The sequence below is a fragment of the Populus nigra genome, chromosome 2 (assembly GCF_951802175.1).
Source record: "Populus nigra chromosome 2, ddPopNigr1.1, whole genome shotgun sequence".
Taxonomy (NCBI): Eukaryota; Viridiplantae; Streptophyta; class Magnoliopsida; order Malpighiales; family Salicaceae; genus Populus; species Populus nigra.
The window spans coordinates 45,715,432-45,740,043 of NC_084853.1; the positions used below are offsets into that span (position 1 = coordinate 45,715,432).

The 24,612-nt window shown below is 32.3% G+C and overlaps 3 protein-coding genes across 3 annotated transcripts; 1 reads left to right on the forward strand and 2 right to left on the reverse strand.

Moving 5' to 3' along the window:
- Nucleotides 1–2,076: 2,076 nt before the first annotated feature.
- Nucleotides 2,077–3,557, forward strand: LOC133682544 (large ribosomal subunit protein eL43). Its single transcript, XM_062105922.1, has 5 exons — nucleotides 2,077–2,223; nucleotides 2,520–2,559; nucleotides 2,904–2,992; nucleotides 3,125–3,207; nucleotides 3,299–3,557. The coding sequence occupies exons 1-5, from the start codon at nucleotides 2,221–2,223 to the stop codon at nucleotides 3,360–3,362; spliced, it is 279 nt and encodes a 92-aa protein (XP_061961906.1). The 5' UTR covers nucleotides 2,077–2,220; the 3' UTR covers nucleotides 3,363–3,557.
- Nucleotides 3,558–4,141: 584 nt separating this feature from the next.
- Nucleotides 4,142–8,552, reverse strand: LOC133682543 (uncharacterized). Its single transcript, XM_062105921.1, has 3 exons — nucleotides 7,403–8,552; nucleotides 4,967–5,228; nucleotides 4,142–4,652 (listed from the first exon to the last, which is right to left on the reverse strand). The coding sequence occupies exons 1-3, from the start codon at nucleotides 8,395–8,397 to the stop codon at nucleotides 4,479–4,481; spliced, it is 1,431 nt and encodes a 476-aa protein (XP_061961905.1). The 5' UTR covers nucleotides 8,398–8,552; the 3' UTR covers nucleotides 4,142–4,478.
- A 10,034-nt stretch (nucleotides 8,553–18,586) lies between these two features.
- On the reverse strand, nucleotides 18,587–22,559 carry LOC133682609 (putative casein kinase II subunit beta-4). Its single transcript, XM_062106025.1, has 5 exons — nucleotides 21,957–22,559; nucleotides 20,678–20,896; nucleotides 19,953–20,062; nucleotides 19,681–19,846; nucleotides 18,587–19,068 (listed from the first exon to the last, which is right to left on the reverse strand). Exons 1-5 carry the CDS (start codon nucleotides 22,231–22,233, stop codon nucleotides 18,938–18,940), a joined length of 903 nt encoding a protein of 300 aa, XP_061962009.1. The 5' UTR covers nucleotides 22,234–22,559; the 3' UTR covers nucleotides 18,587–18,937.
- Between the last annotated feature and the right edge of the window lie 2,053 nt (nucleotides 22,560–24,612).

Below are 24,612 nucleotides of genomic sequence, written 5' to 3' on the forward strand. Positions count from 1 at the left end.
TTTTCTTTTTCTTCATTAGTTTTTTTTTTCCTGTTGGTTTTTTTCCTGTTGGTTTTTTCTTTTTAACTAATCTATTTAATTATCACACTTTTATGACATGACGTTGCAGTCAGACCCACGTCCAATGCTATTGGGTCTGGTATTGCAGTCCAAACACTTTTATGCTAAGGGTTAACCCAAGTTTAATGTTATTATTAATATTATAAATATTACTCTTGAATCAGGCGTTGCAACCAAACCTAAGATTCTTAGATATAACTTTGCAAAAAAACCTAATATTTTTAGATCTTAGCTTTTTTTGAAATACAAAAAATAATTGACCCGCGGCATCGCGCGGGGCATATAACTAGTTAAACTCAATTTCTGAACAAACCTGTAAAATACACTTGTTTTGGATAAAACTAGGGTTTCTGCTGTTATTTTGTTTATATATCAAACATAAAATTGAGAAGCTTCTTGATTCCTTCTATGAAAGGAGTCGACGGAGCTGCTTTAATGGAATACGCCATCTTCGTGTCGCTAGAGATATAAAGAAGAAGAAGGAGGAGGAGGAGAAGAAATTGTGGATTTGAATTCAAAAGAAATACTCTGTTTGACGGATTCTTTCTGCTCCGCATAAAATGTAAAGCTTCGATACTTCCACCCATGAGCATAGCTGTAAAATTGGACCGATTAATTAGTCAGCTCGAAACCAGTTGCCTTTTGATTTAAATTAATTCGGGTTGAAAAAAAATAAACTAAGAAGCGGAGTTGGTTTAATGTGATTAGAAATCTAGGTTGAGCCTCGACCATATCGACACGGGAAAACCTCGTCAAAGCTTATTTACTTTAAAAAATAAAATTAATTGAAACAATATTATTTTAATTTTTTAAAAAAAATATTCAAATTGATCCTCTAAAAATCATGATCGAAATCTTAGCTGGTTGATTATCAGAAGAAGTTTTAAAACTATATTCGTTGAACAATAATTTTACCTTATTGAATTTAAATCTAGAGTTGACATAGTTTAATTTCAAGTTGATTAATAAAAAAACTAAAAAAAATAGTATTTTTATCATCCATGGTCTCATGACAATAATATTTTTAAAAAAATTCATGTTTTTTTAAAATAAAAATCAATTCTTCACCATTGCTTTTACTATGGAATGTGTTACACAATACTATTCATTGCAGTTTTATTTTTTTATTGTTTTTTTAATTTCACCCTTGATCGTTTAGCTTGTTAAAGATTGTGTTTCATAATTTATAATATTTTGCTTTCTATATGGTTTTTATAGTCTCGTGATTCTTTTGTTGAGTTAGCCCGTTTGACTATAGTATTTTTTTCTCAATTGATGTATTTTTTTAATTTCATCATTCAACATCAAGTTAATTAGAAATTATGCTTCATAATTGTTTTGATTTATTTTGCACTGGATTATCCCGATCTCATTAGTTTGAATTCTATTAGGTTGAGTTGAGACTACGTTTTATGTCATTTTTAAATTAGTTTTTTTGTCAATCTCACCATTCCACACTAGATCGGTTGTGAATTAGGTTTTATAATCTATTATAATTTACTTTTTATAGGCTAATTTTAGTCTCATAATTCCCGAGTTTGACATATTAATTTAGGCTGATTTTTTTAACTAGTTTTTAATTTTAATTTTATCATTTAACATTTGGTTAATTGAAAATTAGGTTTCAAAAGTCATCTTGATTTATTTTATATAAGTTATCATGGTCTAATGACTCAGATATGAATTTAAAAGGTTAATTTAAGTCAGTTAAATATATTATTGTTTTAATATTTTTTTTAAAATATTGTTTTAAGTTTATTTTTAGTTAAATCATGTTATTCTAATTACTTTTAGATTTACAAAATTGATCGGGCTATCTTGAAACAAAAATGCAATGCGCAAACATTTTTATTATGTCAAGAAAAAAATGATGTTAAAACTAAAATTCTGTAGACATCGGTAATTCCATCTAATCAAGGCGTATTATATATATAACTGTAGGCCCTTCGATAACTGGGCTCTGACAAGGCCCAAACAGCCCACATAATTAAGAGGCCGATGAAGAAAAAATCCGAGGCTAGGGCATCCCTTAAAGAAAGCGAAAACATATAATCTGGTCACTATATATGAAGTAAAGTAAAGAGGCTAGACCGGATTTGTCTCTTTAGCCGCTCCCTCAAGAGAGAATTCTAGGGTTCCTGCTCTTCAAAGTCACCGAAAATGGTACTCTCTTCATTTTTTTCTCAATAACTCTTCGCGGGTTTTCTTTATTATCCTGCATAACTTCAAATTCTATGAGATCGCAGCTTTATATTTCGTCTGTCATGTTTTTATCTGTATAAATCTCTGAGTCTCACCCTGTATTTAGAATCCATTCATCCAAAAGACAGTGCAGTGTTTATTTTCCACTGGTTTTTATTTGGAGAAACTTTTTGTTACTCTGCTGTTATTTTAGATTTGTCCACTGGACATCAAATTGCCTGACTTCATGTTTTTTGTTTTCTTTTGTTGACATGTAGACCAAGAGAACCAAGAAGGCCGGTATTGTTGGGAAGTATGGTATGTGTTTTTTAACGTAGTTTTGTTTTGTGTGCTTTTATGTGCTAACGGTAAAATGAATGAACAAGAAGACATAAAATCACAAATAGCGCTGTAGTTTTGTTTTTCCACATGGTTTTATGCTTTATAGTGCCAGCTAGCTCTAGAAATTGTAAACGGTCATGGTGATTGATATGCAAAAGAAGCTGAATAAATAAGATGGATGTCTTTTAGCTTTTATCTATCTCACTTTAATTTGGTTGCTGTACACTTGTTTTTGTGCACACATAAACTGTGCGCTTCTGTGTGCAAGCATGTTTATTATAGCTAGAAACATGGCACCTCAATACATGTTTACAATGCAGGTACCCGTTATGGTGCTAGTTTGAGGAAGCAGATTAAGAAGATGGAGGTCAGTCAGCACAGCAAGTTCTTCTGTGAGTTCTGCGGCAAGGTAATCAATCCACCATACTCATTCTGTTTTGTTTAAAGTACTACTGATCTTTGCATAGCTGTGATGTTTCTCAACATAATCTGCTGGTTTCATGAGCATGGTATTAATTCTGTAAAATGTTTGTCATTGTAGTATGCTGTTAAGAGGAAGGCTGTTGGTATCTGGGGTTGCAAGGATTGTGGCAAAGTGAAAGCTGGAGGTGCTTACACTTTGAAGTAAGACTTCCTTCACCTTGTGAATTTCAATTCTTTCTGTGTTTGACTTGTACTGTGGGTTCTAATTGCTTGCTTTGCAAATTTGTTACAGTACTGCTAGTGCCGTGACTGTCAGGAGTACCATCCGTAGGCTGAGGGAGCAGACCGAGAGTTAATTGTATTTTATATCTTGCCATGTTTTATTGACTTGTGGATCTTGGTGTCATTTTGATTGGAGACGTTTAATCTATTTCATTTCTATAGTGTTAGGAGTTATGGAAGTGATGAAAGGAAATTCAGTTTGAGAAGATTGATATGGTTGTATCTCGACCCTTTTCAATTTAATATATAGCCAGCTTTGCCTTGTGGTCTATGTTGTGTTGCTCTGTTACTCATGGTGGTGTAAAGGATAAAATAGTTTCATAAATATCAAATGGATACTTATTGAACATTGATGAATAATGGTGGTGTTCACACTGTACCTTTCCATGAATCGTGTAAACTAATAGGAAAGATCTTGTTGAACAAGCTTAAAGGTTGACTGTGAATCATGTCTTCCTAGGAAAGTGCAAAGTTTATTTCCTATGTGTGCAGGGATCAAGAAACACTAGGGTTTCTCATAGGTGTTCACCTGATAGGAGCAGAATGCAAGAATCAAAATGCATTTATTAAATCTGTTGCGGCCATTTTTCAAATCTAGTGGTTAAAATCTCAGAAGTGAAAGATATTCGTTAAGAATTTCTCAGCAAAATTAGCCTTCCACTTGGTGTCGCCATAATGCCCTCCTGAATGCAAGGATCAGATTTCATCTGCTGGCAGGTCAATTACAATTAAAAATATGAATATTGAACTTGAAAACAATCCAGTCGATTTCCACATGTGCCTTCTGTCCAATTTTATCCAGTCAAAAGAAGAGGAACACGGAAGCCTGTATTACATGGAAAAGGGAACGTGATTATGGAAAAGGGAACGTGATTACACATCTCATTGAAGGTGCTCATAGCTCGCATACAACATCGAGATGGGCTCAGGTTTCACCTGGGCACCATCAGTTTCTTATTCTACAATGCATTTAACTCTCTTTACAAAACCAACCAATCTACTCCACTGCATCTCCCTCTATTCACACATGGAACCCATGTTTGAATCTCGGGTTGCAGCCTCTCAAAGAAAGAATAGGCTGAAGAGAAGATGGCTGTACAAGCTATGAAGTTATTGAAAAGGAACCGCAAAGCTGTTAGCCTCTTGCTGCAGTTTTGTTAATTTGCCTAAATCATTCTGTATGGAAAGTCTCACACAATTGGAATGTTACCGTTGTTATTATTGCGATGCATTTGTTTCTGAACAGCCTTAACTGCTGCCACTCTAGCTGCATTAGCTGCTCTGTTAGCTGCCGCTACTGCCCTATTTACCCTTTCATCAACTTTTGCAACATCATAGGCCTTTTCTGATGCTGTACGTGCTTCCTAATTGCATGCAAGAACAGCAAGTTAGAAGAAATGTAAACCAGCATAATTACACATTGCTCATGTTCTTCATGCCATGTTGAAAGACACTTGCTATAATTCGTATCCAATTCACATATCACAAGTATTGACAGAAGAGTTTGGATGATTAAAAACAATAACAAAAAAATGAAAGCAATATGGTCGTTTTAACCAGCAATGCAAAGGCTATAAAAGCAGTTGGCGAAGCAGACATCAAATAACAGTGAGAAAAGCTAAATCTTTCCATATAAATAAAATTGCATAAAACCACCAAGTAAAGAGTCAAGGTTTACCTGCACTGCATTGAGCACTTTGGAATGATAAACAGCAACAGGAGATACAGGATAAGAGGTGTTCTGCGTGCTCGGGACATCATGAATTCCATTTTGCCAGTGACCAGACTGAGTCTCCCCATTTCTGAATGTGTACATTCCAAGGCCTTGCCTTCTACCCTCATGCCAGGCTCCCTCGTACCGATGCCCATTTGCAAAATGATAGACACCAAATCCATGCATCTTGTCTGCGAAATATTCTCCAGCATATGTATCCCCATTCCTAAATAATTAAATATCAGATGCGTGGGTGATTTGTACTGTAATATATAATCAGGGTGGCTAATATGGCTGTAAATCTTTTTAGCATAAAATGAAAAGTTTATTAATATACACATGTATGGGCACGCACCAAGTTACAGATAGAGAGAGACTAACAAACCACAATTACTAAATAATCCATGATCCAATTCATGTGATTTCCCATAATCCATTCCATCCTATCTAATATAATTGTGAGGAAAGTGAAAATGAAAACCGGTACAAGCTGAAAACCATTAACATCTTATCCCTTCATATGAACTCCAAAACTTAATGAGTGACTGGACAGTCAAAAGCCCCTTAAAAGTTTTGGTCATGTTAACCAAGAAAGATTCTTGTTAGGTGCTTAAAGCAGTATCAAGCTCCCTTAAGTACTAATGCCAACAGAATCCTACTCCATCACTCGTAACGTTGACAATAATCAGTCAAAATCAGGAAAACAACCCCGGATACAGGAATTGCAACAGAAGCTAAGTTAAGAAGATGATCAATGGCGGTCCTATAGCTGTTATCCATTCACTATCTTTTCCATTGTTTAACAAATTTTCTTTTCCTTATTGTTCCCTGTCAACTGCTTTGCCATCTGACCTTTCAGGTGAAGAAAGTAGGAAAAACATTCCCTACTCCGGTTAGTCATGTTGACTAAAGCTAACTAAAAGCACACGCAAGCATCATACGCTCAAGGGGAAAGGATGTCAAGAGCATGATGATAGAACAGGAGACAAAATTATAACTGACCTTAAACAACATCTATGCTCCCATTAAAGTTCATTGGTAATTGCATGAGCATTTTTTAAAGAAAATACAAATACAAGCAGATAACTTTATACTCAGATAGTCCAAAAAAATCAGCTCGAGAAGACATCAGAGTAACAGCAAACATCATTACTACTTAAATCCTACAGGAAATATTATCCTTACTACTGAAAGGCACCACAAAGAAATATCACTCCCAAAGGAAAAGATTTCTTGTCCTGTTACCCCTGATAGAAAAAAACAATCCATAAAGAGCATGATAAATGATAACCAATAGTGCGGTTTTTAACATCTTTTCTACCCTAAGAGACCTCACGAGGATGGAATCTGACAAGTCCATGAACCTTTAATAGACTCCATGGGTTATAAAAAGATACACGGAATTCAAACACAAGTGTGTGCAAGTGCACACACAACAGGCAAGAAAACTATAAAAATATAATGCTAGACATACCCTTAAAAATTTTAAAAAACTGATGAATCCATCATCCTATGTGTCCAGGCTTAAAAGTTTGATAGACTTTATAACCCCAGTCCAAAAAAATGTGTACAATTTGTAATGAACAGTAGTAAATTAAAAAAAAAATCAACCTAAATTCCTTGTAGATTGAGCAAGTTTGAGCCAACCTACATGATTCCCAGATTGAGCATTCAGGACTAAACATACAAGTAGAAGTTGTTAAGACTGTGTGAAGGTGTTATTTCAGCTCTGCATCGACAAGCTTAAGGGAATTTATGCTACAAGTGATCATCCACTCATTGCTTAGTAACACGAAACTCTATTGAATGTATATTTTGAAAGGTGACAAATTTCCTACTGTTGTAAAATCTTTTCTTTTTAAGGCCTGATTCTAGAATCTAGTTTGAATGACTAAAATTACACAAATTCACACAAGAATAATAAAAATGACTCAACCGAATGACAGCAAATGAAGAGTATTTCTCAAATTTAAAGTGATTTCTCTTTTTGAACAATTCTTTCTCATTTGCTCCATCTAGAATTTGTCATTTCCATCTGCATTGTTTTCTTCTTAAAATATTATTATAAGCACTTGCTTTTGCACTCAAACTAATTATTGAGGATGGTTGGTTGACTTGGTTCCATATTAGCAGTCCGTTAAGTTCCATTTCTTTATGCCTGGTTTCCCAATTCATTCCATCTAGTAAAAACTCAACCAAGGTAAATCCCCCATTGAAATAGGTTTCCCAATAGTATTTCTGTAGATATCTAAATCAGCTAAAACCATCTTTTCACAAATTCCACAATCTTGCAACTAGAAAACCAAACACAATAAAGCAAAATCCACTGATCTCAAATCAGGCCAATATGATTTCACAAAAAAAAAAAAAAAACCGAAAACAAAAGTTCTTCAAAATTACCTGAAATGGTAATGCCCAAGCCCGTGCTTGACACCCCACTTGAATTCACCAACATACCGACTCCCATCCTCACAAGTATGAACTCCACAGCCATGAGTTTGTCCATTAGACCATTCACCAGCATAAACATCTCCGGTATAAAACCTATACACACCAAATCCATGTCTGAGTCCTTGCCTATATTGCCCTCGATATCGACTCCCTCTAGCCCAAGTTTCCACTCCATAGCCATCATATTTCCCATCAACCCAATCACCTTCATATCTTCCACTCATATAATAATAATAAACCCCGCTTCCTGAAAACTTTCCCTTGTGAAATTCACCTTCATAGACATCCCCGTTACTATAAACCTGAACAAAGCAGCCAGAAGTCGCCCTTTTCTCTGGTTTCGACCTCGACCCTATTGACCAGAACACCGGTATAGGCGATCTAGATGCTGAATTCCTAAGCTTATTGATTGCAAATGACCGCGATAAAAACAGCCGAATTGAAGGCAATCTAGGCAGAGCTAAATTCAGAGACAATAACAAAGCAGCAGAAAATGCAAAAGCAGACAAAAAATCAAGCAAAAACGAATGACTCGGGTGCGAGACCAAGAAATAAAAGAAGGGAAGCGAGAGCAAGAGAATCAAGCGTAGGTGCACTTTCAGGCGAGCCAAGCGGCGGCGGAAAAAACGAAAGGCAGCGGCTTTAACGGCAGTAGTGACAGAAAAGAAAGATTGGGGTTGATGGGTGGTAGCAAAATGGTAAATGGTAGGGGATTTAAAGAGCGAATTGGAACGATGAGGGGTTTGGCTATGATGGGTCGTCGTCGTTAAGAGAGGTCTTTTGTAAGGAGTTGGGGAGGAACTGGAAGAAGGAGGGGTAATCGGGTCATTCTGTTGTTGGAAGTGGTGGAGGAAGAGTAATTGCGGGTTTAACGTGGTTGAGAAATCGGAAGAGATGCCGGTGCTTTCTTTTCCGATTTGGATTTCTGATTTCTTCTGATGCATTACATATGGGAAATTATAGAAATAGAAATTGAAATTCAATGGTTTTTGGATTTGAGGATGGGATCAGATTTGTGTTTTTAGAGTCTTCTTTTAGGAGTTGAGAGAGGGAGAGTGAATTTGGGAGGTGAGGTGAGAGAAAGAAAGAGAGCGAGAGGAGCCGGCCATGGCCTTTTAAAAACAAATTTTCAGTTATTTTTTATTTTCCTTTCTTTTTTTTGTTGTCGCCGTGATTTTATGATTTGAATTGTTGTTACAGACGTGTCCCGACGGGTTGTTTTGAGTAATAATGACAAGATTCATATGTTTAATTTATTTCGGATTTTTTTATTCTCATAGTGATTCCATTAAAGTAAATTCAAGTGAATTATTTTGTTTGGTAGTGATGTGAAAATAAATTAAAAAATATTTTTAAGTATTTAATTATATAGTTAAAAATTAAGAATATATAAACTAATTCTAATAGGTAAAAATATTAAAGGATGAAGAAATTAAAAAAAATTTAATTTCATAAATTATTTTAGATAAAATAAATAGTAATTAAAAAAATAGGGATCAAATCTAATAGATAAAAAAATTTAAAAAATTTAATTTAAAAAATTATTTCAAATAAAATAAATAACATTCAAAAGAATATGAGTCAAATCCAATAGATAAAAAAAATAGTTAAAAAAATAGTAAGAAAATAATAAATAACAATTAAAAAAATAAGAATTAAAATTAGTATAAAAAATAAATTAAATCAAATTCTAATGAAAGAAATTAAAAAAATTCAAAACAAAATATATAACAATCAAAAAATTGATGATAAAATTTGATATGATTAATGAATAATAATATATTTTTTATTTTTTCATAGTTATAAAAAAATATTTTCTGTCTAAAAATACATTATTCATGAAACAAATAAGATATTAAACTTATTGTGTTCATTGGATCAACTTATTCAACCCTCTTAGATGAGGCCAGGTGTTTAAGAAAATTGAATATGGAGTGACCTAATTCAATCGATAAATCCAATAGGTTAGTTCACAATCCCATTAAAATTATAATTGATTTTTTTAAAATAAAAATAATATTATTTTAATTCAAACAAATAAACATGTTTTATATTGATCAACCCAAGCTCGTAAGTTTAATTTCATGTCTCAATTAGTCCATATTAGTCTTGCATATCATAGAGGCACATGTATTATAAATGCCCTGACTTGTTAGGTTACCCCTATTAACCCATTAATTGATGGGATCAAGTGCCTAAGGAAAATCAACATGGAGTAACAATTTAAACAAATTAAACCAATATATATATATATATATATATATATATATATATATATATATATATATATATTAACTTAGATTGAGTTATCAAATTTATTGCCGCTTGATAATTCCTATGCAGTTAAAGTGAGCTACTTTAAACATGTTATATTTTTTTTCTTACTTATACTCTCTTGTTTTTTTTTTAATAAAACATGTTTAAAACTATTGATTATATTATACTCCAAAGTTATATAATTTACATAACTTTGGAATATAATGTGAAATCAAGACTTGGTTGAGGTTGAATTGTGTATGCAAATTGAATTTGGTTAGATTAGGAATGATTAACTTAGAATAGATTGGATTCACGCGTACTTCAATTAGCTTGACATGCAATGGAGTGTGGTGGAATTGGTCATACCAAATATGATACAAGTTTTTATTTCTATTAGAATATACACAATAGTTTATTGCCTTTGTTTTTAATAATAATAATAATTTTTGTTGTAAAATTCATGATTTCGAAAACATTGTTGTAAATTATGTATCTTATTTAGCCACTGCAATTGTACAATAATTTATACCGGCTTTCTTTTATGTTTTTTTTTCAAGTTACAATGCGGTTAATAACTCATTAATCCTGAGAAGTATAATTCAACTGTTCAGGTTATAAGTTTTGCTCTTTAGAGATCACCAGTTCAAGTCTCACAAACTTCAGTGTCATTGGAGACTTGTATGGTCGTTAACTTTAAGATTCGTGAGATTAGTTGAGATGCACGCAAACTGGTCTAGACACCCATATTAATAATAATAATAATAAAAAAGAGAACTCGTAATCATTCAACTATTCTGCCGATATTACTTGTGATCACATTCATGTGTAATTCCTGAAATTTCCACCCTTCATGTTCATGAATGAATTGTGTACAAATTCACCAATCGTAGAAAGTAAAATCATAATCAATTCATTAAAAAAAAAGAAAAAAAAGAAAAGGGGGGCTTTTCTGTACGTTTTGATTTTTAGGTTTCTTCTCAAATTAATAGTTAGCCGAATGAAAGTGTGATTAATGAATAATTTAACTGTGGATTTCATGCTTGTCCGAGTGATGAAGAACAAGTATCTCTACGTGCAATAATCATTTCTTCCCCTAATGATGTAATATAGTTGAAATCAATGGAATGATTGTGACCATTTGTAACAAGCTCCACGATATTTTTTCCTGGAAAACTGCAATTTCAGAGTTTAATTTTTATTATTTTTTTTAATTCTTAACCTTTTATTTTACTTGTCTATATAATTAACCTATAATTTTCTTATTTAATCGGTGTCCACAGGCCCTACTTGTATTTATTAAAACAAAAACTATAATTTTAGTGCTCAGCCTTTGATTTATATTATGTTTGAGTGCCTTATCATTTATTTTTATCTATCTAAATTATTAACCTCTATTTTATTTTAAATTCGAGTACATTTAATCATTCCAGGTTTTAAAATGCTAGCATGGCCCGTGTTTACTGTCACGTAGCTGTTATGTACTAACATGTGGTAAAAGTGATTCCTGTTTAAAACTATTAAAAAAACAAAATAAAATCACAAGAAGAAAAAGAAGAAAAAGCACAAGAAAAAGAAGAAGAAAGGAAAAGGAATTAAATAGGCGCGTAATGATTTAGATTTTCTTTTTATTTTGTAAATTTCTTTAGGTGTTTTTCAAAATGTGATCGGACTGTATTTTTTAAAAAATTAAAATTATTTATTATTTTAAATTATTTTTTTAATGTTTGTGAATTGTTTTGATATACTGATACTGAAAATAACATTTAAAAATTAAAAAAAATTATTTTAATATATTTTTAAGTAAAAAATAATATTTATTACACTTCTAAATATGGAATTTATGTATGTGGATATAATTTTGTTTTTTTCTCGACAAATAATCAGAACGGGATCATTTTTATGTCATAATAGTACATAATGATCATGTGTTAGTAAATATGGTCACAATTTAGCAGTTTCAAACGATAAAATTAACTAAAAAAAATCAAAAATTTAATCAATTAAATAGTTAAAACTTAAAAATTAAAAGCTGTGCGCTAAAATTATGATTTTCTCTATTTTTTTTATTAATAATTTCAAACAATTAAATAGTAAATATGGTCACAATTTAGCAGTTTCAAACGATAAAATTAACTAAAAAAAATCAAAAATTTAATCAATTAAATAGTTAAAACTTAAAAATTAAAAGCTGTGCGCTAAAATTATGATTTTCTCTATTTTTTTATTAATAATTTCAAACAATATTCACTTTTTATCACGTATCGGAGGGTGCAAATCATGTCAACATTTAACAATTTCAAGTGACGTAATGCAATCAGATAAAAAAATAATAATTATAGATCACTTACTAAAATAAGTAAAATATATAATTAGATACTCGAATAAAATAAAAAATAAAAATCTGGCATTGAAATTTCAGTTTTCTCTGATTTTGGTCCTCACGCAAACATGTCATGCGAGGTTGCATTTTAAATGACCGCTAAGCAAAGGTTCGGAAGAGCTTAGAAATTAAAAGTATGAAGAAAGAAAAAGGCGCGTTGCGGCCAACAAGGCCTTTTTCTCCTCAAGTATGCGCGTCCAATAAATAAAAAAATAAAAAATCAGGTGTTATTTCTATTATTGCTTGCTTCTTTTTTTATATATATTTATTTCACTTTAATGCATAGTTATAAAATTCAATTTTTTTAAGGCACGAATCTTACATTGGAAGGATCAATTTCTAGAAGAAAAAGAATTTAAGAAGCATCAAAACAATATTGCCATGATAGAACAAATTTTCAAATGAAATAAAATAAAATCAATTGGTGGATAAATTTTGATTTTTCATCAAATCAGTTGAATTTCGCTTTTATTTTTTTTTAGCCTAGGCCGGCCGGTTTTCTTCAAAAGAATATGCAGAACAAAAAGAAAAAAAAAGAAAAAGTTTGTGTTAGATCCTGTTTGTTTTTGCGTTTTAAAAGTGTTTTTGAAAAAAATTAAAAAAATTTATTTTTTTACTTCAAATTAATATTTTTTTAGTGTTTTTAGATCATTTTAATATGCTGATGTCAAAAATAATTTTTAAAACATAAAAAAAAATATTATTTTAATAAATTTTTGAATGAAAAACATTTTAAAAAATTACTGTAACTAAATTTTCAAACATTCCGGCTAGGAATGTGTTATCAAGTAGAAATTTTGAAATTATTTAAGAAATACTAAAAAATATATATATTTTCTAGAATACTGCGGGATTCATATGTGACAAATTCATAATAATTTACTCAAATTCCAATACATGGCTCGACAAGAGACTTCGGAAGAGAACAGAAATGAGCCCACCCTCGGAAAATTAATAGTGATAATAATAATAATAATAATAGAGACCTAACCTATTTATTGATAATAGTATGGTCGAAGATGGGAATTCTTTAAATCTGTCTCGAAAACATTATCCACCTAATGTTCCGAAGGATCTGCAGAGAACAATTCAATGTGTCCTCCGGCTAATTTTATTATTGATTGAATAAATTGCAGAGGACAAGTTAGACAAGTTCCAACCCTCCAAATCAATTCGATTGCCGCCTTGCAAGCATTTTGTAGCTCTCGAAGAAATTTGAGAGGACAGCGATGCATTACTATAAGTAAACATGAATCTACATAAGATTTTACATCTGTTTTTTTTTTTTTGCCGATTTAATTTGATCATAGAATATTGTACGATAACCCAATCTAGATGGTCGATTGCACTTGTTAAATCATGGACGAGATGTTGATTTAATTGATGGGACTGGCTGGTGTCGATTGGAGTAGTTTGGAATCGTTTTTCACTCGTGTTTTTTTTTTAAAAAAAATGGTTGCCAGATTTTAATTTTCTTGTATTAAAATGCATTTATTCTGAAATGGGTATTCAATATATCATTTATTATTATACATAAAGTTAAAAGGGCATTAGTGTTTTAATATGCATTTATCCTAAATAAAATGATTGTTTTGCTCTTAAAAAAATCAAAGAATTGAACACACACGAGAGTAAAATTGTATCATAGCCTCTCGTATCAATTCTTTTTTCTTCCTAAGATCAAGGGGAATTTTTGATTTTTTAACCTCGGTTTTCTTACACTTATCGTGTAGAATCAATGGTGTTCTAATCTTTCTATAATTCAAAAAAAAAAAAAAAACAAGACGTGCAGATCCTCCTTGGTGGTTGTTGATAACCTTTCGGGACTATGTCCAAATCAGCGCGCAACCTTCTATGACACATGTAGGCATTCATGGCATGGAGGGGCTTAGATGACAATCTTTCTCTTCTCCTCTCTTTTATCTCCTCTTGCATCATCAAAAAGGTGTGTTGACTTTGTAAAATTACAAAGTGATCTTCAATCTTTTAATTGTATCGAATTTGATTTATTTGTTTTTCAATTTTATCATTGACATTTGATTTTTTATGTTCTTTTATCAAATTTGATCCCCTTTTTTTGATTCGTATTTATTTTGCTTTTAATTTTTTTATGATTGGATTTTATTTTTCAATTTTATCCCTAATCATTTGGTTTTAATTCTTTTTTGTTGTTGGGTTTTATCTTATGATTGCAAATCCTTTTATTTATTTATTTTATTAAGTAATTGTTTTTTTTAATTTCATCTTTCATTATTTAGTTTTATTAAATTTTCAAATCATATTTGATGTTTATTTTTTTACCTTATTTTTAAAACCCAACCCGGGAGTTATTATAATTTGAATATATTTTTTATATTATAAATGAAATAAATCAAAGACGAGACGAGGAAGGGTTATACACTCGATGTCCTGAAAAATAATTCCTTGGTGATATAGAGTGACCGTGTTTAATAATAGTACGTCCTGTAATTCATATCCCACTTGCATTATATTTTTTTAAAAAATACATTTTTAGATGAAATATAATATAATTTTTAAATTTAATGAAAGGGCACTTGATAATAGCATCATTTCATTTCTTTTGTATTATCGTCTACTAGCCTCTCACTCCCCTTGCAGAGCACGACAAAGGAACCGGTCACAAGGGGTGTCGTAACAGACCAGTGCACCGCATCCACGTCAGTCTCGCTCTATGCACACGTTGGCATTGCCGCCTTGAAAAAATAGCCTCTTCTGGCTCATAATTACTTAAACACCACCATCATTTTTGCTTCAAACCCTTTCTTTCTCTTAAAAAATAAAATAAAATAAAATAGAATCTCCCTCTCTCAACTGAGGCAAATTCAACCTAATTAATATTCCAAATGATATTCCCTTGAACCCAATCCACTGGTCAATATATTTTAATTTAATTGGCATCAATAATTTCCTTATTCTCAATAAATATTAAATTCAAATCTCACTCTCTTTCTAAGAAAAAAATAAATAATTCAATGCGTAGGTGTCAAAAACTCACTCTCTTTCTATATATATATATATATATATATATATATATATATATTACAGAGAATTTGTTTAATATATTCATGCGGTTTTTTTATTTTTAATGAAGAAAAATAGAAAGGATGTCACAAATGAACAAAAGTAACAGGAGTTTATATAAAATGTGTCTAGTGGCTAGCCTGCTGCTTAGTTTTTATCATCTTGACTGCTTGGATTGAAAAATCCTATGTTATTATTAAAGAGAAAAAAAACAAGAAATATTTGTACAGTGATGACATTAAGAATGTGATTAATAAAAAAAAGTTACTGCTAGATTAAGTTATTATTATGATTGACCGCATCTGTACCTGGAAAAGCTTCTTTTGACAAGTTTCCTTGCTGATTCGAAAACCAGAAGAGCTAGCTAACCAAGGTGTGTCCGGCAGAGTTTTTTTTTTTTTGTTTTTTTTAGTGTTTTTTCAAAGTATTTTTAGTTTGAAAGAATATTAAATTTAAAATTTCATGGTGGGGGTGTCCCTCGAGTGGTTACCGTGGCCAAACCCCCCCCATCTTCTCCAGCAACGTACCTCTCTCTCTGTATGTGAAGGAGGACAAAAAGAAAAGGGAAAGCTCAGGCGATAAGAGACATGGAAACAAGATGATGTCAAGGAGTCCATAACAGTATGGAGAGCACTCAACCCATGAAGCCGTCATTTTCCTCGTCAAATGGGAGATGGTGAAGATACAGACACAGAGGGAGGCAGATACCCTCTACGACTAATTTATATATGATAAGGAGAAGACGTTTGAAAGCTAAGTTAATCTTGATTTCAACGTTATATTTTCTATCAGATATGGACATGCAATTATTTTCTTCCAAATGCAATCAATTATTTGCATGCTGGACCAATTACGGTGGTAGTTGGCTTGACTAATGATCTGTTCATCAGCTGTTCTTCGTATTTCATCTTACTTGAGGATTAAGCGAAGATTTTACCTTCTTTTTAGAGACAAATCCTCTCTTTTATAAAATTATCTTCCTCTCTTTTAGATTTACAGGCTGTTATGGGTCGTGTTTCTTGGCTGGTGGCCAGCACCGCGCGAGTCCTCTTCTTTCTTCCTTTTCCTCTCCTTTTCTAATTAATTAATATTCCAGGGGGAGGTGATTTAATCGCAGGGATCTGATGGTTTTTTTAGTTTAAATAATCTGATATTTATGTTCTTTTAGCTTGAGAATCTTGATTCTAAGATCATGCTATCAGTTATTGAGGCTTTGAACCATTTTTTTAATGGGTTTTATTTTTATATTTGTTTTTGAAGATTTTTTCAAGCATCCATGACTGCGACATGTATTCAATTGTAATATAATCCTTGGAGATTAATTTTCTATTTAGTATTATGATGTGAAGTATATTTTACTATAAAATATATTAAAATATTTTTTTAAATTTTTTAATATTGACATATTAAAATCAACAGAAAACATTAAAAAAATGTTAATTTGATGTTTTTTTCAAGATAAATGTATTTTGATTTTTTTTTAATGGAGATTGGTAATTTAACCAGTCCCCATTGTTTTATGATGATAAGTTATTTCTGAGCTCGTGACATGCATGAGGATGTCTGAAAAGAAAACCAATTGAAAATCCATAAAATGAAACGAACAAGTTGCTACACAAAGAATCAATAAATATTGATATATAGTTTAAAATATCAAATATCTTGTTTGCTTTTCATAGAAGATATATTGTTTACAGATGAATAAATCATATTTTTTACAGATATTCTCACGTAATTATTTTAATTTAAAAATTGAAATTTTTAAATGAGATGTTAAAAATAATTTTTTATTATTTTCTAACATATTTTTTAAGTAAAGATTATTTGAGCTTGAAATTTGCATTATTTTCTATTTAGTTTTTATTAATTAAAATGTGATTATTTTCTACTTAGTTTTTATAAATTAAAATATGATAATAAAATTTAAATTTATAATTATTTGATCGATAAAACTTTAATATCATATGAAAAAAATATTTTAATTTAAAAATTTAAGCTGGAATTACAAAAAAAAAATAGTTTTGTATTACCTAAATGCTGCTACTATCAACGTGTACACGTTTACCTTGTCTGGCTAGGACAACTGATTGGTTGAAAATACTGGATTAAAATTTGAATAGATTCAATTAAAGGGACAAGTTTCAGAAAACACAGGGGGCAATTGTCAAGAAAAAAGGGGTAAAATTGAACTTAAAAACCTAATGAGGGTGATTATGAGTTTTTTTAGACAATTGAGGGTAGTTCCCCCTTCACTCACTGAATCTCTGCCCAATGCCTATTAGCATATATTGTTTAAAACCCAGAGCAAACTAAGATTCTTCGCAAAAAGAAAGGTGATGGGTGTCAGGAGAGTTGAAAAGTATGCCGCAAAGGAGGCCTTAAAAGTAGATTGCCACATGCATTCAAAGGTGAAAAAAGTTTCCACCATCGTATAATTATTACTAGCTGAAGCTTTATCAGAGGTAGGGCAGGGATACAGATGGGGAATTCCACTCTCAATTTTTTTTAACTAAAAAAAAACTCTCAATTAAGTCGTCCCATCCATACTTATCATGGATTCCATCCAAAACCGTGCCTTCCTTACTTAAAGAATAAAACTGATATAACAATTTGTTTGGAGGCAAAATTGGTGCTAATCCAATAGTTAGGAGTCATTTTTGAGGTTGTCTTTTTTGTTTTTGTTTGGACGACTCAAGTTGAATGCCACAGTATACCTAGTTGAAGTGCAAGTGTGCAGCTTGTGCGCCATGGAGAAAGTGAGCACGGGATCAGAATCTGGATTTAAATTCCTATAGTCATGTCATTATCATGTTCAGACATGTTATACATCAAACGCTTGTTGGTAGTAGAAAGACATGTGTGGAGTAATCAGCAGTAGGAAATTTCTTGACCCTCTGCCCTCATATCAAGTCATTTTCACTGCTACTTGAAGAAATTCGGTGCCCACTATGCTCCCCTTTAACATAAACTACAAACAAATGGACTGGACTAGCAGGACTCCCAGCTCTTGCAGGCATGGTAGTAGAAAGATATGTGTGGAGTAATCAGCAGTAGGAAATTTCTTGACCTCTCCCCTCATATCAAGTCATTTTTCACAGTTACCTGAAGAAATTCGGTGCCCACTATGCTTCCCTTTAACATAAACTACAAACAAATGGACTTGCAGGACTCCCAGCTTTTGCAGGCATGGTAGTAGAAAGATATGTGTAGATTAATCAGCAGTAGGAAATTTCTTGACCCTCTGCCCTCATATCAAGTCATTTTCAATGTTACTTGAAGAAATTCGGTGCCCACTATGCTTCCCTTTAACATAAACTACAAAGTACAAACAAATGGACTAGCAGGACTCCCAGCTCTTGCAGGCAAGGAAGGAATCAAGATAACGACAAACAATTCATATCTTCCATGTGGTCTGCAGATTGCAATCAGGATATAGAATCTGGAAGCTATCGGGAGCTGTAATAGTAAGGCACCATGATCATAAAAAAAGGGGATGGATGCTGGGAGAACTACAATGCAAAACACTTTGAAATAATTCTCAAGTTCATAGAAAAAAAAAAAGAAGAAAAGAAAAGCTTACAAATGCTCTGTTAAATTCACAGATAAAAACTTAGGTAGGTCAACTAATGGGCCCATATCGCATTTTAAACACTTCCATTTGAAACTAATTGTGATCTTTCCAGAATCGTTTGCTGCGCACCTTCACCTTGCTTGTCAAGAGTTGTTGCAGTTAAACAAACAAACGAGGCAAAGTAAAAACTGTCAACCATGGGAGACCTCAAACAAATTTTTGCAACTCCGTGTCAAGGCTTGTGGAGTTTGAAGCCAAAGACTCTTGGAACGTAGCTCTGTATTGCTTTCTGTGGCTTTAGGTGTCCATATGTCATCAAAAATAGGTGAGGGAATGTGGTTCCAAAATAAGCTCCATCAATGTCTAGGCAAATGTCAAAGAAATTTTCATATAGAAACAAAGACAGAGTGCAACTTTAAACATGTAAATACTGACATAAAGCCATAAAAACAATGCAATACAAATTTAAGCACATAGTTCAACCTAATAGGCCAGATCATCAAAAGTCAGAAGCATAATATTGTCGAGCATGCAGATACAAGTTCGGTCCCAAAGTTAAATGTTCAGCAGAATCATATCTAATAAATGGGGACTTCAGGTCAGTAGAAAACAATAACCAGAGGAAGTACAATCTTTAAAGATAATGCACATAGCATGAGCAGATTCCAATTATACACAATGATATCAAGTAGCTAATGACTGGTATTCGGGCCCTGTTTGTTTTTGCGGTTGAAATTATTTTTGCAGTTGGAATTGTTTTTGCGGTTGAAAAGTATTTTTACAAAAAATTAAATTTGTCTTTTGCTTCAAATTAATTATTATTTTTTTATGTTTTTAGATTGTTTTGATGTATTGATATCAAAAATAAATTTTAAAAAAAATAAAAAAACACTATTTCAATGCATTTCCAAGCAAAAAACACTTTGAAAAGCAATTACTACCACAATACCAAACAGGCTCCATATGGAAGGATACTGCCTTGATACTTGGATCGAGGGTAATAGATGTCTTCACATTTTGGACAGTAGATTTTGACAGTACTAGAACGAGGAATGTCTGATTGACCAACTGGAAGGCAGGGCTGTCCACAGCAATAAACTCGCGGGCATCTCCCAAAGTCATAGTTTTTGTACTTCTCCAACTGTTGAAGTTTCCAAAACAACATTTAATGCCCAATTAAATAAGACAAGATGACAAACAAAAGAACAGAGGAGGAAACAGATGGAAGCAGCACTAAATAATATTACCATTGCAGACATCCCCTTGCTAGTAAGTATGTAACGCACATGAATAAGACCGTAGAGCATCTCTGCTGCGGATTCCACCAACTCATTCTGTTCTTCAGTGAACATATCACCTGAGAATGTGCAAATGCATAGAAGAAGCTTAACACCACAATACAATACACAGAATGATGCACAGGTTCCACACTGAACCATGGATCCATTAGTGTGAGAAAACTTGATCAAGCTACAAACTCTCCTCTTCTATTTCTAGGATGTAGGAAAACATGGCCACCTAAAGAGGATTTCTCAGGCTTCGAACTTTCACTACCCACATGAAGTTTCATTCAAAGCAATGTCTCATTTATACCATTAGCCTATGAGCTAGAACTCCTTAAATTATTCAATCACTTATTTCAAGACCAACACAATCCAAGCATAAAGAACAAAGTCACAAAACAGTACATGTTAAGACCACCATGCACATTATAAAGAATCAGCTGCCCAAGCCTATATTCTGCATTTTTTTATCATGGTCATAGATTATGGACATGGGCCACGTGAAAGTTCAACTTAAGAGATTAGCAAGTATCAGAAAAACATAACAAGCGAACTGGATTCCAGAAAAAGGGTAGAGAGTTTGGAAGGAACATAACCAGTCCAGTCTGGAACTTTGTGAAGCCTATATAACAAATTAAACAGAAATTACAAACAAGCAGTAGTCCTATTTACTGCAAAGAATTGCTTACCATGAGAAGATTCAACATCCAATATAAGATCAAGTGCATAATCATAGTATGGAACTTGACTGCTCAATCCACAAAGATTAAAATCATCCTGAATGTACTCGTCATCAACTTCACAGAAAAATTCATTTCCACGCAAATTGCAAAACCATGAGATCCAAGATGTATCATCTCCATCAGAACCACTAACATCAGACTCCTCACTGTCTGTCTCAGATTCTTCTGCGGTTCATCCAAATAAGGGCATCATAAGCAGATGATTATTAATGACCTTACATTGATAATTGAGTAGAGAAAGGGAATAGAGAATAAAGCAAAGTCACAAGGGCCTAAATTAAATAGGTTGGGGAACAGGACCAAATTAACATAGAATCCAAGTAGTCAAAGGAATCCAAATGGATGGCATTAGGTTTAAACATCCTTTTATACAACCGCTGCAATTCCACAAACAGAAACAGTAAGAAAAAGAAGCGCACTTAAATCCTTACATATTATTCTTAGCTGTAAAGGACTCGCTATATATACTATCTCAAGCAAAGCGTTAATAATACATTGGTACTAAACAGAAAACATAACAAACCAAGATCTATTGGCGGCTAGAATGTAACGTCTACAGTATACATACAACGAGCAAGGGAAATGCCAAAGTTAACTTCTTGATTGGATTAAACAATGCTCGGAGCCAGTTATTTTTACAAAGGCTAAGTCAAAATGTAGTGAAACTCCTTACACTCAAACAACAATATTCACATCAGACAAATGCAAGAACGGAAGCGAGTGAAAATAATAATTAATTCGAGCATCATCAATTTACCATAAACAAAACCATACCTTTTCCACTTAAAAACGCACATACAACTAAGTAACTAGCTAAATAAAAAAAAAATCATTATCATCACTCCACAAACCAAGATCCCATACCACCAAATAAGCTAAAAAAAACCACCATAACATATACACACCAAAAATTAAAAGTAAAATCACCCTGGCTATAAGACCTACAGACGCCCGAGCCACATTACTCAAAAAAGAACAGCTAAAAACCAAACTTCCAAAACAACATTAACTGTCTACAAAAACCTGGATTCGATAACACACATTCACCTCCAAATAACTGTCCAAAACTCCTACGAAACCCCTAAAAATAACAAAAATCAATCAATCCCCCCAAAAAACACAAACAAAATGATAAACAAAAACAACAAAAACCCAGATCGCAAAACACACAAAAACAATGACATGATCAAGCTGAGCACGAAGAATCAAGAGAAAACACTACTACCATCAGAGCATTTGTTTTTGGATAGCGAAGCAGAGCGAGAATCAGCACGATGATGTTCAAGATGCTGCTGATGCTGTGATGATTTACCAGTAGAAGTAGAAGGAACAGACAATCTTTCTTTATCCTTACTACTATTATTCAATCCTCTCGAAGTTGAAGGAGAAGACTTCTCTAGATGCTTGTCTAGCGCATCATTTATACGCTTTCGATCAAGCGGTCCTCCAACAATCTCCGATCTTGATGACCCGCCACCAAACCCACCTCGATCTTTGTACATGATTCTTCTCTCTATCAGTTTCAAAACCCTATAGTCTCGATCTTTTTTGAGCGAAGTTTCAAGCTTTGAGAGATAAACTGGTGGAGAAATAACCCTTATATTTTGGGAAAATTATGGGGTTAGGATGGATTTGAATATTTAATGATGAATTTGAGCAAATAGGGCTGAATTGAATAGAAAGACAGACGGAGGTAGCTAGGGTTTTTTGGTCAGGAGAAAGGAAGATTTCCACGAGAGATTTTTCTCTCTATGTGCTCTCTGTCTCTCATTGTTTTTTTCTTGTCATTTCATTTATTTTTAAGAAAAAATAAAAAGTTTTTGCTTTCTATTCTTATTAATTCTTCTTCTTCTTCTTCTTCTTCTTCTTCTTTCCTTTTGTCGGGCTTTTAAGGACACAAAGGGAAGAACACTAGATCAAGCCCATTATGTTAGGGTGGACATATTTCTTGGTGCAATGAAAAATACAGCCTAGGTACGAGTACAAATGAGTTTAAAATCTGTTTGGAAAGGTGGGGTAAATTATATTTTTAAAAAATTTAATTTTTTTATTAAAATTTAATATGATTTATATATTTTAGATCATTTTAATATATTGCTATTAAAAATAATTTTTTAAAAATAAAAAAATATCATTGATATGTATTTCAGCATGAAATGTTTTTTGAAAAACAATTACTACTCCATTACTAAACATACTCTTAATTTTTGGTGCAACATAATAATTAAGTTAGGTTTAAGAAATTTATGATTTATAACTTGACACAGCTAAATTTAAAGAAAAAAATATTGTTACGAGAAAAATAACATGATTAAGTTTTTATAATTTGATTGATTTAGCAATATCCAATCTATTATTCTAAAAAAATAAAATATTATTATTTTAATAAAAATTATTAATTATGTAATTTTATTTGATTCAATAATCCATATTTTTTTTACCATTGAACTTTTGATAATTACCCAGAGACTATATGTTAAATTTCTAGTAATGGTAATAACTTTAACATCTTCTTGCTTACACTAATCCTTGTTGTAATAATTAACATCTTTTTTTTTTTTTTTTTTTTGATTTACGTGGGGTGTCCGGGCCAGCTTACGCGCACCACGACTAGTCCCCACGGCCCGCTGGACATCCTGCAAGCCCAGGAGCAGGTAAGGCACCGCAGGGGTGACAGGCGTGCACATAGAGGGTCGAACCCGGAACGGGGGCGGAACAAGTCACACGATTGACCACAGCGGCTAGGCCCTCAAGTGCAATCATTATTTCGAATCCATTATGGAGTGCATACTGTCGGCAGCCCAACATGTCCAATTAAATTATCTTCCTTGCGTCCATTAAAATTAATTAAAAAAAAACTAAAATAGAGGAAGAAGAGACATTTTACTATTCCAATAAAATAACGAAACTGCCATGACTGTAAAAAGCTTTTAACTATTCCAATAAAATAATGAACTGCCATAACTATCTTTTGGTTATTTTAAGTTAACCTGTACTGACTCATTTTTTTTCATTGTTATGGTGTTTGTTAGTATAAGGTTGATGATTAAAATCAACGATTTTAAAGATTAATGAGAATTGAATTTTTTTCGGTTCATTTTTTATTTTTTTTTTAAATTTCATTCTTTACTTTCGATTTATTGGAAATTGGTTTGTATATTCGGTTCCTTTCTTTTTACTATGTTATTTCAATCATGTGCTTATAATAATAGGGTTTACGAGTTAATCCGGGTTGATTCATATTTTTTTTTGATTTTTTAAATTATTTTTTTTAATTTTCATCTTTCAACATTGAGTTATTTGATAATTGAGCTACATGATTTTATTTAATTTGCTTTCAAACATAATTACCCTAGTATCATGTTTGAGTCAAAGATTTTGCATCTTAATCCAGGTGAACTCAGATCAAGTTTTTTTAATTTTTTTTAATTATATATATTTTTTAATGAGCTACATGATTTTTTAAGTATCTATATTTTTTTCCTTCCTTGTTTAAGTTGTTGCACTAACCATTAGACTAATGCTCTTTCTTCTAGAGCATGGTGAGCCTAATGGTGGACTCTACAACCACAATGGTAAGATCCTGGGAGAGCAGAATTGAAGGTGATGGAGGCATGGCAGGGATAAATATTGACCCGGAGTTAAGAAGCAAGCTTATCAGCAGATATTATATCAAGAGCTTGTTTTGGAAGCAATTACACCAAAGGAGAAGAAATATTCTCGAAGCTGAGAACTCTTCAAGATGTGATGTAATGTCCAGAGGGTTCATTGGGATTCCTGGCTCAAGGTATGATTTATTCCAAACTTGATTATTAAAATAAATTTTGTTTGATTTTTTTCTTAAAAAAAGAAGAAGCAAAACCAACAACGACTGATATACT